Source organism: Cordyceps fumosorosea (genome assembly GCF_001636725.1).
Source record: "Cordyceps fumosorosea ARSEF 2679 chromosome Unknown scaffold_108, whole genome shotgun sequence".
In the NCBI taxonomy this organism is placed as follows: Eukaryota; Fungi; Ascomycota; class Sordariomycetes; order Hypocreales; family Cordycipitaceae; genus Cordyceps; species Cordyceps fumosorosea.
The window spans coordinates 1-14,424 of record NW_017387408.1 but is presented as its reverse complement, the minus strand read 5'-3'; the positions used below and the strand labels follow the sequence as shown (position 1 = coordinate 14,424).

The following is a 14,424-nucleotide window of genomic DNA, read 5'->3' as shown; positions in this document are numbered from 1 at the left end:
AGCCGAGCTTATCAACCCTGGAATCTAGTGTGCTGACCTGGTGCATGTTGCCGTTGTGTACCGCGCTCTGTATCTGGGCTATGGCAGGCTGTCAGAGGATTTCCATGACAAGCCATTGCGTTCCTGGGAGAAAGTAAGTACCAAATCATCTGCTGGGTACTTGGGCTCTAGAAGGGACAAAGACTGAACTTCGAATGCTAGTCAATCCTCGTTGGTCAATTATCATATATCGCATCGGTGGGTCTATGTCGAGTATCAACGGCTCTCTTCGTCGCGCGTCTCATCGACTTTGCACGGACTCTGTCCATGGCTACGCTGCTCGCTGCACTCGCCGGTCTATGGACCATGGGCTCCATATTGGCCATCGCGCTCCGGGGTACTACGGAGCAGTCCTGGACGTCTATGGACGTTACACAACCGATGGTGAGTGGTAGCACTGTATTGGCATCGCGACCGCAAATTGACGAACAAAAACGTAGTTTTGTCGATGGGTGGTGATAGAAGTCAGTGGGCTGACTGTTGAGCTATCCATCTGGATACTCGCGGGCTATCGCATTTACGCACTACGAATGCCGCTGAGAAAACGTGTCTGTGCTACTAGCGCGTTTGGCGTTCGTCTCCTGTATGTCTTCGTCGGCATCGTCTGAGTTGTTTTCCTATTTGACTGGTCAACTAACCAATTCAGTTTGATTCCAATAATCGCATATCGCCTGCTTATGTTGTCGCCGAACAATGGCGCAGCGTTGCCAGCGAACAAGTTCTTCCGGGCCGCAGTTGCCACAGAATTTGCGCTCCAATTCTCCGTCTTTGCGGCTGGGATGACATCGCTGAAGCCGCTTCTCCAAACCTTCCAGCAACACCATACAAAGCATTCTCCTTGTTACCACAGCCAGGCTCGGTGCAATGTCATGGAGAGGTTTCGAAGGCGTTCAGCGCCACCTCTGCCCAGCACAAACCGGACTTGGGATTGTGAGCTGGATGTACGTCCACGGACTTCCGCTGCCTCTTTCGCAACAGACGACTCTCAGAGAGTGATAATGAAGAAAGAGCAGGAGAGGATTTATGACGATGCCGATAGTTTGTATGCGCAGGAGAACATAGGTGTTGCATCATAAAGGCTCTTATCGGGACTGGTCGGTCCTGGAAATCACCTACTTTGAGCTCAATTCCAGGCACTCATTTGAGGAACGCGTCAGGTACTGAAGAGGTCAGATAACTCCTTCTCGGTTTGTTGAGCACTGCAGAGTAAATAAGGGTGGTAAATGATGTTGTGCAGCTGCTCCGTCAGTGCAGTGTCACTATATAATACACATAGCCAATCTGTGTGAAACACAAATTGTCGCATATCATGAAGACGTCGGCACGGCCGACCACATACTAGTATTTATCAAACTTAAAGTCTCTCTATTGAAAGAGGACAACAAACGAATCGTTGAAAAGCTACTGTCTGCATGCTTTTAGACGAATGGTCAGGGGGCTTTGGAAAACCACCGCGAGAACACCTTGTACGACATTAGTCGCGCGAAGCTAGACTGCAGAACCTAACTAGCGCACCTCTACTTCGTTCGATTTCTCCCGGCATGTATGTGAATTGTCACGATTTGTTACCTGGGGCAGAGCTCCAACGCGGCAGAATTGCAGCCGATGCCACGAGGATGTGCCGGCCGGACCAGGCACGGTGGTGCGGATGCCCTATGTAGTAGACGTACCACTGCCGGAGGTAGCGTTGCTAGCCTGTGGGCAAATGGTTGCCTGGCGCAAAGGCTGTGGCCAGTGTTCAGTGCTGTTTCGTACCAGGCAGAAGGCGGGAAGGGCAACTTTTCTCTGTGCACAAGGGGGAACGCTGGCGGCCTGTTGGCTTTGCAGTTCATCAGGAACAGCGCAAGTTCCACAACCGGGTTCGACCAGAAGGGGTGTCGTTAACAGTTCTGTCATCCATAGAAAAATTTCCGTTGCATTTTGCAGGCCAACTCGGCAGCACGTCCTCCTGCTGAGAAAATCAAGCACGGTCCTCGACCTGTCGGATAACGCTGCCTCTATTGACTCGACCGCAAGCGTTCTGCCGGGGTGGCAAAATCGTTGAAACACTGCTGCCTGGCAGGCAGCAGCATTTCCAGGGATATCTAGCGCGAGATCGTCAAGCTTTTCGAACAACCGAATCAATGGATGCTGGGTAGGTGCCTACTGTGCTTCCGCCCTTGACCAGTGGACGTGTGCTTGCTACTGCTAGGACCACATCCTCCCTGTCAAGGTTTCGTAGTCTCCATTATAGTACAGTACCGTCTGTCAACTTCTGCTTCTATAATTTTAACACTGAGGGGCTTCTTCGCGCTTGGCCCGTCCATTTCCTCATTGGCGCCTTGCACCCATCCACTCGACATCGTCCACTTCGTTCTTTCTCGATGTAGGAGGGAAGTGTCGTTAGTATTGTGCTTTCGTCAAGTTCTGTTCGTTCATCTTCTCCTTGACTCATTGTCTTTTTCTTGGCGCAACAATTTTGGTCTGGAGGAGGGAGTGTCGTTAGTATTGCGTCTTGTTCGTCAACTTTTGTCCGTCCATCTTCTCCTCGACCTATGGTATTTTTTTGGCGCTGCGAAGGACGGATGGCCTTAGCCTTAGTTGGTGGCAGGGGAGTGTCACTAGCACTGCGCCTTGCGCGTCAAACTGGATGGACTGAACTTGATGAACTAGGCACAGTTCCAACGACACTCCCCTCCTACATCGAAAAAGAACGAAAGTGGACGATGCCAAGTGGATGAGTGAAAGTCACCAGTGAGGAAGTGGACGGGCCAAGCACGAAGGCACCCGTCAGTATGACTTGCGTGATCACAAAAGCAGAAGTTGACAGAGTGTACGATGGAGGCTAAGAAGGCTTGACGCCACCCGTGTGCCGAAAAGAAACGAGTGGACAAATGAGAAAACGTGGCTCTAGCAGTAGCAAGCACACGCCCACCTGGCAAGAAGTTGATAGAAAGCATAGTAGCAACAAAAAGAATAGGAAACCACGAAAAAAACAGGGCGTTTTTACGCCCAAATACCAAAGTGTGTGGATCGGCTGCTACATTCAGGAAAGCGCCAGCGTCGGTAAGTCTTCTGTGCTGGGGACAGATGCCCGCGGTGGCTGGCAAACTAACCCCGCGGACCGAAGACACGGGGTGCCAGTTGTTTCGTCTGCGTTAGTCACCCAGTGGCGCTGCGTGCCAGCGCTGTACAGGGTCCAGATACACCGACTCGCACAATGTACGCACGGTCCCTATTGATGCTCGAGCCATAGCCATGTGGTAGTACACCTTGTAGCATCCACCGAGGCATTTCTTCACTGCCCTGCCCGCGTCGGGTGCGAACAGAGCTGGAGAGACCCGAGCTGATTATGAATGCAGTCGTAGTATTGAACAGTACATAGTTGCTATGACTATCAACACGCAGCCACGCTCAAAAATGACTTACCTTGTGACGTCCTTTAAATCCATCAATCATCGGCGTGATAGCAACAAACAAGCTACTGGCAAGCCTCTCAAAATGCTTCCTTTTGTCTTTCCTGCAGCATGCAAACTTATCTGGGTGCCAGCGAGCTCTGTGATCTTTGAGGAGTTGCAAGTTGAACTTGCCAGAACTCTGGAAGAATAGTTTCAAGTTGTGTTGACAAATACCTGTGTCCTCAAAAGCCTTGCAGCGATTGTGGCACCGTAGGAGCTCCGGTAAAGGTAATTGTGTCATCGTGGCCTTGTTGAGAAAAGCGGTACGACAGGCTGCTTCCCATTCTTCGAAAGGGGTGCTGTCCACGTCCATGGCTTCTGCCTCTTCCCGTTCCATGAATTCCCCCTTTTCCTTCTTCATGGATATTATTTTTTCCTTTGCTAGCCATTCATAGAATGTAAATCTTCTTCCACTTCGCCGTAAAAGCGCCTCTTCATCTTTGTCTCTCATCTATCTCGTCGCGATCGCCATGAAATCTTCCCAATACCATTTGCGAAGCTTCGCTTGCTCGGTGGACCAAGAGAAGGCAGAGCTCTTGTCGAAGATGTGTCTGCTTGTCCATGAATAGAATACTTTTCGCGCCATCAGCATTTTTTATTCGAGTTCGCTTGCACCAAGACAGCTCATAGCCATCAACAGCCATTCGTACTCGAGCCCACGCTGACCACCAGGGTTCAAGTACTGTATTGTGTCGTAAACCTGTAGAACGTATACTCTTGTTTCAAGTCTCAGGTCTTCGAATTTGGAGTTGTCGAACTCGTAAAATGGGAGCTCACGGCCGTAGGCACAGTCGCTTTTCTCAGGAACAGACATATTTTTGAATATGTTTGGGGGGTTCGAGTGCCGCACTATCGGATCCAGTCGAGGGTTCGACTTGTGCCCTGCCAATTCAAAGAAGAAGGCGAATAGTGATTGATTGAAAATTGGCAGTGAGGCTGGTAGAGGCCGCTGGCGGTGCTTTTATAGTCTTGTCGCTCTCAGTCATGACAAATCTTTGAGGAGCACATGGAAGCAAAACACTCGAGCAAACCCCATCGCCGTTCTTGATACGACTGCAGCCGTCGGAATGAACATAGCTAAGGGCGCCTCGCATGGCAACAGCGGTGAGTCGGTCCGTGTTCGACGCGAGCAGCCTGTCAATGACGCTTTGTGGCTTGCGAGAGCAATTGCGTTGGCTTGTGACCGCAAGCCATGAACCGACACGCGCATCGTTTGTGGAATAGTTGAAGCTCACGTCGATCCCAGATACATAAGCCACCGTGAGAAGTTCTTGAAACTCGCATCAATGTGGGAAGTCATGACTTGTCATGCAGGTGCTTATTACTTGGCTCTCGCATTCCTGCTCGTCCGTAATTGAGGGGGTGAATCTAATTGTGCACCAAACAAATACAATTATTATATAATGACTTACCATATAGTACGCGTAGGGTAATCGTCCATTTGCACGAATGGCGGTAGCTTAGCTAATGTGCGACCGTACATGAGCAATGTTTGGTCTCTGATCGCCCATTCCAAACAGAGAATGTGAAAAGCGCGACGCGAATCGAGGGTCGATGCAGCGCAGACTCTGCTCCTTCATCAACAATCACATCACAACTAAGCCGAAGATTTATTAAAACTTTATTAATACCATGGCATGCCCTGATTATTTGTTATACCTTGATGATCAAAATCATGCCTTGCAGATTCAACTTGGAGAGGTTTATGCTCAATATGAAGGCCATCACGGCAAATGGCACGAAGAAAGTCCTCCGGACTTTGTGCTGGCATTCAATTCATTCGAAGTTGACTTGAAAAAATGCATCGATTTTACGAATGACGCAATACTCGCCCAGAGTATGTCCGCCGCAGTCGAAGCCGATTCTGAAGCTATCGAAAAGTTGAGTCTTCAGGAGATGCAGGCTGTCAATGACCGACGTTTGGCCCTCGGGTTCGATGAGGATGGACCTATGCCATCTTCTGCGATGCTCCAAGTCGAACCCGAACCAATTAGCTATGACAATGCTTTGCATGTTGGCAGCGATGATGGCTGCAGCGCCATTGCTGGCCCCTCTGGTCAACACAGTAGCCAGCAGGACATCGTCGTCGGGAAGGGCGCTATTAAGCCTGTCGAATGCGTTGTTTGCGGAGAACCTGCTCTTCCTCACAACGCCGTTGATCTGGAATGTGGTGATACATTTTGCAGGTCGTGTCTGAAGTCTTTCTTCATGCGTGTTGCTAGAGACGAAACGCTCTTTCCGCCGAAATGTCATCGCCAAGCTATCGATATCTCTGTTATTGAAGGAGACTTTTCACCTGAGGAACTGAAAGTGTATCGAGCCGCCGAATTGGAGTTTGGTAGCACAGACAGGATTTACTGCGCAAATCTGACTTGCGGCGTTTTTATACCCGCCCATCAGCGGAACGCAGATCGCGGCTCATGCGATGCCTGTACTTTTGTTACTTGCATACGCTGTAAGCTGCTAGCCCATGATGGAAGTTGTAGCGTGGATGAGTCGAAACAAGAACTCCTCGCGTTTGCACGTGGGCTGGGCTGGATGGAATGTTTTGGATGCGGCGAAATGATCTTTCGCTACGAGGGCTGCAACCATATGACGTGAGTGCTATTTATCATTCCATATTCCACTCTCTCTGCACATGGTGCTAACCTTAACAAAGCTGCCGGTGCGGTGCTGAATTTTGCTACCGATGTGGCGTGAAATGGAAGGATTGCGATTGTGGCGACTGGGAACCTGAGCTTCTCGATCAAAGAGCTCAGCAGGTTGTTGATAGGGAAGCTCTGGAGCCACTGGCACCGGCAGTGCGTCAGCAACGTGTCGCATTTATGGCAAGGGAGCTGCGAGCTAACCATGAATGCAATCATGGCGGCAAGTTTAGGAGGGTTGAATTCGAGTGGACTCGCCGTGGTCAGGCTTGTGAGCTCTGCGGAACGAGACACAGGATTTATTTGTTATCATGCAAAGGTTGTCACTTACTGGCCTGCCAAGACTGCCGGCGCCACAGGGTATGATTGATATTGCTTTATGTATAGAGCATTGGATACCAGCCGGTAAACAGACCAACGCGTCAATACCACAGTTAGGGGCAGTACAGCCTGCACAGGGCTGATCAGCGCAGATTAGGAATTACGGCAATGAACCCACATTGTCCTAACATAGCCAACTGCGTGTGTAACATTCTTGGCATATTTCTGCTTGAAATCGGCCAGGCGTTCTTGAAATATCATTTGAGTTGGAGAGGCTACGAGTGCATGCCAGGTCTTGTAGAACTCATCCCATCTCCTTCAGCCAGAAAGGCAGGCCGGCAATATTGCAACACTGCCTTGTTTACATGCCAAGTGCAAAGGCGACCTCCGGATGAAGGGAACCAGCTTGCAGCCGCATTCATCGCGGCCGAGCACCGGACTGTCAAGGCAACGGAGGGAAGGTTACGCCGATAGAGCGACCGAAGATGTTGCAAAGCCCATGAGTCGTCCTCTTCGGTCTCATCGGAGAGGAACGCAAAAGCAATACAAAAGGGGCGCTTGCAAGCGTCAACGCCAACCATATCGAGATGTGGCATGCTGTGTTTGATTGCCTTGTAGGTACAGTCAAGGAGCAGAACATCGGGGTTGCATTGGAGAAATGCGATTGAGTCCGGATGGGCTAAGACTATTGCTGTAAGCCGGTTATCGGAATCCAGCCGAACCTTGAAGTGGAAGCCTTCCTCATGCAATTGGTCGACTAGTGCTTGTATGCTGCTTTGGCGATGTGCTGGGTGTGCAGATGGGTCTTCACTTGGCAAGTGTTTGTAGAGAGAGGAATCCAGTCCGGGTCGATGACTGAGAGCCCATGCTGCTCCATCCAAAGACTGTTTGGCAAGCACAGAAAACTCGCATCCTGTTCCTCGGCTACAGGTACGCCGTTTTCGCTGTTGCCTGCCCGTTGCGATCGCAAGCAAACACAAAACTTTAACCCGGCCATTGGGTGTCTTCGTCGACTTTCCCGTGGTAAATGCATAGCCTCTAGGTTTTGCCCTTGAATTAATGGCGCTAAGGAGAGATTCGCGTGAGCTGTATACATCTTTTGTAAGGGTTAGATCATCCGGGAATACTGCTTGGGACATGGCGAAAGTATGAAGTGGTTAATGGTTGTGCCATTGCATGTTGGAAGGGGGCGCGGGAAAGTTAGTCAGCAGGGCGCGGCATCCTTAATCCGCGCCCGGGCGCGAATGGGGCGCGAATGTAGGGGCCGCCAGCGCTAGCCAGGGGCCAACCCCCCTAACAGCTCAGACCATCATCGACGCAGACAGAACCTCAGCCCTTCCAGCACAACTCACGATGACAACGCGCAATCTCTTGTCCGGCCCTATTACACTTTCCGAGGCCAAATCGAAAAGTCGCAACGTTCTTCACGCTCTGCGCTTCCCCCTACAGAAGCGCGAATTCTACGCGCGCATCGAGCGCCAACGCCATCTTCTCTCCCACATCGTTGCACATCATCTCAACACAGACATTGCAAGTGTGACCATTTCCGAGCAAGAGCACTGGATCCACGGGTCATTTAATCTCTGCGTACCGGTGCTTGTCAACAATGCTGCTGCGGTCATTGTTCGCTTTCCGCTGCCGTATCGCGTGGGAGATGTGACGAACCCAGGGAATGCTGATGAAAAAATTCGTGCAGAGGCCGCAACCTACGCATGGATTCATGAGAACTGCCCAGATGTGCCTATCCCGCGTATACATGGCTTTGGACTGTCTACAAAGCAACAGGCAAGTCTACGCCTTTAATTCTCTGTCTTCATCTATCTACACGCCCACACCTTGTATGCACTTGTCTAAGCTCTAACAATTTTTATAGTTCACACACATAAGCCATCTCCCCTGGTATTTGCGCTGGTTCCAGCATGTACGCCGCTTTGTCCTGGCTGGTCTCCGCCTCGAGCAGCCGTCGCAGCTCGTGCCGCACAGCTCCACCCATCTCACCAGTCTAGACGTGGGCTATCTACTCATTCAGATCATAGACTCTGGGACAATAGCAAAGGAGGGAATTGTGATCAAAATCCAGGCCCCCGCAACACCTACCGTGATCTTGGAGGCCATCGACCACATCCCGTGCTGCATGCGGTAGACGCTCAGCAAGGCGGAGCCCAGGCCCGTCACCGCGTGAATCATGGTCGGGCTATCTAGTGTCAGAGACAACTCGGTTGGCGAAGGCAACGTCTCACTTACACAATGATGGCGCGATGCAGCCAGAGGTAGTTCGTGCGCCAACGCCACGAGAGCCAAGCCAGCCCGGCAGCTGCCACTACGCTGGTCACCACCGCTATGCATATCAATGGAATGCTGCGCATGAGATGCACGGCAGACGTCCCCACCACACCGACATTGTTCAAAGCGACCGATTGCTGAATGGTCGCGTACGTCGCTGGAGACACAAGGAAGACGGCGAGGAGCATCCAGGAACAGCATCCAGCCGCGGCCGAGTACCATGGCTCAATATCTCGATCAATTTCCAACAGCATGCGATCATACCTGCTCAGCCGTTTCTTCATAGTCTTGGGAAGTTTTGCGTTTATTGCTCCTCTCTAGCGCTCATAGATTTTCCCTGGCGCTCACAGGCACCTCATATAGACAGGTCCGTCGTAGTTGGCACGCGCTCCCTTCATCCGGCCTCTAGGCGACAATTGACTCGAAATGGCTCGGGTTTCATGAGGTGCAAAACCATGGCGCTCAAATCATAGCAAAGTTGGCCAGCCGTTTCCTGCCCTCGATTTCGCATTGTTTCTGGGCCGCTGTCAGCATCTGTGAGAGACTTGCTACTAGGCCGGCCATCTCGTGCAGCATGTTTCGGGCGCGGTCTGTCGTGAGACGTAAAACTCTCAAATCGAGTCTGAGCTGGCTGACCTCCCATTCTAGCGCGGTAATGACGAGTGTCTGCTGCTCCCGCTGCTCGTGGACGATGGTCTCGGTCAGTGCGGTGAGATCGAAGGCGTCAGAGTACACGCTTGAGCTGCGCCTCTGCGTTGTAGACATCAGGTCGGAGGCTGATCAACATAACCAGGAGGAAGGGGAGAGGGCTGTGCATTGCCGTTATATGCGCATACTGTGCGCCACGTCCGGATGTTGACAAACACACAGCGGGACAACCCCCTGCGGCAGATTCGTGATTCGGCGCAGCGTGACATGCAGAAGTTGCGAAGGCAAGACGTGGAAACAAACACGTAGAACCGGGGAACAGGAGCACATGCGCTTTCAATACATTTTTTGCAGATTTCGGCGATCGTCTATATTGATATCCTTCGTATTTCTATGCATAATGCATGCTAAAAACTTGCTAATGAATCGCAAGCTGGCCTTGCAGCACCCGCCCTTGCTGCAACGGTAGCATGCCCAATCCGGCCTGCATGCTTCTGGGATCCGACGCCAGCAAGAGGTTCACTGTTCCCAAGGCATCCTGTGCCATCCTACGCCACGCGTCAGTCGCGGCCATCCCCGTTCTCGGCAGTGATGCATGCGTGGAAACGGGCTGATGTTCTGGCTGTGGCAGCGCGGCTGCGCTGGCATCATCTCGCCGAGCAATGGCCACTGGTGAATGTGCTGCTGCTACTTCGGTGACGGTCATGTCCACACCAAGGTCATTGTAACATGACTCATCGAGGAGATCCATTGCCTCAGCAGACTGTTCGAATACTTGCGTGGCGCCCTCCATTGCCGAAGTCTCCATTGAGCCTGGAGGGGAACAATGGGCAGCGCCTCCAGCGCCTCCACCTGGCTTAGCAGCACAACCCAGGTCGGATTGGCGATGAACGGAACCTTCATGGTCTGAGCCAACAGGAGCCCACTCGAGGACGGAGTCGAAGCCACGGTGGCTGCCGAAGTCACTGCCGGGGCACCTGCTGCCGCTGCCGCTGCCGCTGCTGCCGCCATTGGTAGTCTCTGCTTCCCGCGCGCCTTCACTGTCTCCTCTGAACGTGTACACATCGTCGCCGATCGCGTCTGGACCCCTTGTTTGGTGCATTCTGGCGCTACGTCGTAGTGGTTGCTGTACTTGTTGTGTCTTGGCAGTCCGCCGACTTGCTCCGGCCGCATGCGCACGTGGCCCGGAAGGTACTTTCTTTTTCTTAGGCTGCGCAAGGGGCTCTGGTAGACGCCCGGCCAACGCATCGGCGACCTGTTTCTTGATTTAGTCGTGTTCTTCCAAGACAATCGCCTCACACCAGTGTCCAAACAACTGCATACAAGTTTATTCAGGTCTGGCAGGGTTTCCCCTTCGGGCAACCGCGCCGCGATACGGTGGCATTTGTGTGTTGGTTCCCAGTAGATCGCGGCGGCAAACACATTTGCCTTGTCCGCCAATTCTTCGCTCTTTCTCAGCAGGCTGGGCCCGCTCTTTCGGGCCTTCGCCTTCTCCGAATAGCCGTGCTCGGCCTCCCTGCCAGTGCCTGCGTTTTGGTCCATACTTGCTTCATCCACAGTGGCGCTCCCAACCTCCCAAAAGAGAATGTCGGCAGTATTTTCTGCCGCAGCTCGTACTGTGGTCTTCTAGCTTCCATCCAGACATCGTCGCGTAAGGCGCAGCAGCTCTTTTTCATGTTGTCACTATCACCATCCTATCACCGAAGTGGCTCCCACCAACAGGTGTGGCTCTACGAAGGGGGTGTCCCGCCCGCTTGTCCACTTGTTGCCAGTACGGGTCGTCCAGAAGCGACCGCTGTCATGTCGCTCAGCGGCGTTTGGCGGACGCTCTTGGTTGCTGCACGAGCGGTCGCATCGAAACTGGACTCTGAGATTGTGGTGGCGGCAGGTGCCAGCTTCATGGATGTTAGTCAAGCGCGGTCAACACAGCTGTGCCAACCGTGCTGGACCCGCAGCGCAAGCATTGGGGGGGGCGGGCATCCTCGTCCTTCACCAGGTATTGTAGGGGCCGGCGATCATCGGAACAAAGCAGCGGTTGAAATTTCTCCGTATAGTAGGGTAGCGCGGCCGCGCTACTCCCCTCTGTCGTGGTCAGTCGATCGGTTGGTTGGTCGGTTTGCACCCGAGCCTTGAGCTTCCCACTGACACACGGTTTTCTCATCAACCCTATCACCTACACCAATTAGCACCAGAGCCTTGAACTTCCCACTGACACACAGTTTTCTCACCAGCCCTAGCACCTGCACCATTGCATCACCTATACCGTATCCTTCAATATGCACACGCCGCAGGACAAGAATAGAACGTCGCCTGCGCGCAGACGAAACTACAGGCGCCGTCCTGTCAGTGGCCACATCCAAGCGGTCCAGACGATGGCGCCACAGGCATTGCCGTCTCTCTCGTAGGATCGCCCATACCTCCGTTACTCTATCACACGCTTAGACGATCACAGAAACGGCAACACGTCCATGGATAATTTTCACCAGTCTCGCACTTCGTACGTTCTTCCAACAGACACACAGCGACAATTTCTAACCCATGAGTGAAGATCAGGTGATCTGGTGGCAGAGTAAGCAACGCACACCCTCCAACCACGGCCGGCAAAAATCGAGTCGAACACAGCTAATGGGATTTTTATTCGAAAAGGCTAGAATCCATGCTCGCGACGCTACGTCAATGCATGGATGGAGAAAGAGGACATCTACGCCCCTGCGTTCCTTCTGCGAACAACGACGTAGCCTCGGATGCTGAAGACCTCCACACGAAGGTCGTCCGCATCGAAAGCGACGTGAGCAGAATCAATAAGGAGCTGTCTAGCCTCCTCCATGTGAGGGAGACCGGCCAGAAGATCGTCCGCGTGGAAAGTGACGTGAACGAAATGAAAAAGGAGTTAGCTGGTCTCAGCAGCGTGCGGGTTACTCTTGCCGAGCTCCAGGCGCAGCTTCAGATGCTTCTGAATACATGCGTGATTCCTGGCCAGCTCCCTCCCCAGCTGTATCATCCCGCACAGATGTCTCCCTACCACTAGGCGTTCAGGCAAACATCTTCGGCTTCTCACTACTTACCGAACAGTTTGTGAGCTATATAGAGAGTTGAATCAATTCTACAGTGACCTCTCAGCCATTATACACACGTTCCCTGCTCCTCGAGGTGATATTTGGCGTGCCATCGGCAATGGCTAGCACCGACTCCAGCGCTAGCCAACAGACAGTCATCCTGCTACGCCAGGCGGCAAGGTGCCACCTCTGCAAAGCGGCCCCAGGCCCCACCGAGCTTGCCCTGGGAGGACCCAACGGTCGCAGCCGCTGGAACCCGACGCGTGCCTGCGTTTGTTTGAAGAACCTCGAGTCGCTCTCCCACCTCTTGATAGGACCAAGGGTGACTTAGATGAAAAAAGGTGCAGATAACTTTGAGCACCTTGTACACCAACAGTTGAGTCACAGTCACTGCCAGCCTATAGCCGTGCGCGCGACCGCGGCACGGCGTCTACGCAGTCTCTGGTTGCGTCTGTACATCTACGATCTCTTCCCGCGACCCATCCGCATCGCTGTGTCTCTCTAGTTGCCAGATCTAGCGGGCAACGAATTTCGGGCAGTAGGCATCGCATCCACTACGGGGCGCCCACCAGATCGTCGCGGATGCCCACGCAAACGAGTCGCTACCTGGTTGGCCACCCAAATCGCTACCAGCCCCGTTGCTGGGATGGGACTCGAAAGTCGTGCCAAGCACAGCACCCTTGTCCGTACCCTGGCCGATTCCTTCATCCAGCAACCCAGCGCGAGTGACAGAGAGGGGTGACCTCAGCAAGGTGGCTGTGTGAGGTAAAACGAATTTTGCTGCGCAGGCGTGGAAGTCCAAGGAACGTACTGGTGGTGTGGGTGAAAAAAACTGCGGCGCACTGGTGGTGTGGGGGAAGAAAAAAAGAGGTCTGCAGTGTGGAGTTTGAAGCCACGGGAGAGCAGAGCGCCGCCGTCGCGAAGAACGGACTGAGTTTCGGGCCGGCCCGAGGATAAGCCTTGCAGCCCAAGAATCATCAGGCTGGCAAACGCATTGGCGTGCTGCGAGGCCACACCTCTTGTTGATTGTCAAACCCGCAGCGGGTACTGCGCCTGAACAGGACGACGCAAGTGGCAGGCATGGCAGCGTGGACGGCGTTTGGCGCAGCAAGGTGATTGCTCCCCTGTCACCTGATGGAGCCGTCACGCACGTTGGTCTGCATCCCTGTCAAATGGCGGGCCCAGAACGGGCACGAAGGGTACGGGCGCGATTGTGGAGGAGCATGGGCGCACGACGTCCGTAGTCACTTTCTCCACCCTCCGGCATGTTTGTCCAAAGCTCCATCGTGCGCTTCGTTACTGTAGCGTCCCTCACTGGTCACAGTGGGCAATTGGATAAGTGGACAAGTGAGCAAGCGGAAAGCAACCGTCAGTCAGGCACGGAGAGCGTTGCATGGCCACCGCCAAAAAGCCACTAACGACCGCCGGCAGATGGACAAGCCGGGCCCAAGACGGAAGGCTGGCGATGCCGAGAGAGGGAGCGGCCAGAAAGCCACTTGCGCATCAGCCAAACCGGTGGAGCCCGAAAGCACTAAGTGTTGAGGCTGTTCGAAGACTGCCGCGCCAAAGAGGATGATGGGTCGAGGAGAAGAGGGACGGACAGAGCTTGACGGTCAGAGCTTGACGGGCATAGCTTCACGAAATTGGCACAATGTTTACGACACTCCCCTCCAACTGACCAAGGCTAAGCCCGTCCGTCCATTGCTACGCCAAAGAAGACAATGGGTCGAGGAGAAGATGGCCGGACTTGACGTGCAGAACTTGACAGAGTAGACGCAACAACACTAACGGCGCTTCCCTCCCATTAATCAAGGTTAAGGGCTGTTCATTTTTTCGCCAGAAAGACAATGGGGCGAGAAGAGGGACGGACAAAAGTTGACGAACAAGACGCAATAGTAATGACACTCCTCTCCTAAGGTGGAGGCTGTTTCAAATTGCTGCGCCCAGGAAAAGACAACGAGTCAAGGAGAAGATGGACGAACGGAACTTGATGAA

General features: G+C 53.1%; 6 protein-coding genes across 6 annotated transcripts; 3 read left to right on the top strand and 3 right to left on the bottom strand.

Moving 5' to 3' along the window:
* Window positions 1-306: 306 nt before the first annotated feature.
* Window positions 307-647, top strand: ISF_09954 (hypothetical protein; the record flags this gene model as incomplete). The annotated part of the gene is made up of 2 exons (XM_018853553.1): window positions 307-423; window positions 480-647. The coding sequence occupies 2 exons, from the start codon at window positions 307-309 to the stop codon at window positions 645-647; spliced, it is 285 nt and encodes a 94-aa protein (XP_018699264.1).
* Window positions 648-4,071: 3,424 nt separating this feature from the next.
* ISF_09953 (hypothetical protein) lies at window positions 4,072-4,290 on the bottom strand (the record flags this gene model as incomplete). Its single annotated transcript, XM_018853552.1, has 1 exon — window positions 4,072-4,290. The coding sequence occupies one exon, from the start codon at window positions 4,288-4,290 to the stop codon at window positions 4,072-4,074; it is 219 nt and encodes a 72-aa protein (XP_018699263.1).
* A 3,505-nt stretch (window positions 4,291-7,795) lies between these two features.
* ISF_09952 (hypothetical protein) lies at window positions 7,796-8,166 on the top strand (the record flags this gene model as incomplete). Its single annotated transcript, XM_018853551.1, has 2 exons — window positions 7,796-8,082; window positions 8,139-8,166. 2 exons carry the CDS (start codon window positions 7,796-7,798, stop codon window positions 8,164-8,166), a joined length of 315 nt encoding a protein of 104 aa, XP_018699262.1.
* A 301-nt stretch (window positions 8,167-8,467) lies between these two features.
* On the bottom strand, window positions 8,468-9,490 carry ISF_09951 (hypothetical protein; the record flags this gene model as incomplete). The annotated part of the gene is made up of 3 exons (XM_018853550.1): window positions 8,468-8,636; window positions 8,687-9,012; window positions 9,362-9,490. The coding sequence occupies 3 exons, from the start codon at window positions 9,488-9,490 to the stop codon at window positions 8,468-8,470; spliced, it is 624 nt and encodes a 207-aa protein (XP_018699261.1).
* Window positions 9,491-9,791: 301 nt separating this feature from the next.
* On the bottom strand, window positions 9,792-10,915 carry ISF_09950 (hypothetical protein; the record flags this gene model as incomplete). The annotated part of the gene is made up of 2 exons (XM_018853549.1): window positions 9,792-10,628; window positions 10,697-10,915. The coding sequence occupies 2 exons, from the start codon at window positions 10,913-10,915 to the stop codon at window positions 9,792-9,794; spliced, it is 1,056 nt and encodes a 351-aa protein (XP_018699260.1).
* Window positions 10,916-12,029: 1,114 nt separating this feature from the next.
* ISF_09949 (hypothetical protein) lies at window positions 12,030-12,401 on the top strand (the record flags this gene model as incomplete). The annotated part of the gene is made up of 1 exon (XM_018853548.1): window positions 12,030-12,401. One exon carries the CDS (start codon window positions 12,030-12,032, stop codon window positions 12,399-12,401), a length of 372 nt encoding a protein of 123 aa, XP_018699259.1.
* Between the last annotated feature and the right edge of the window lie 2,023 nt (window positions 12,402-14,424).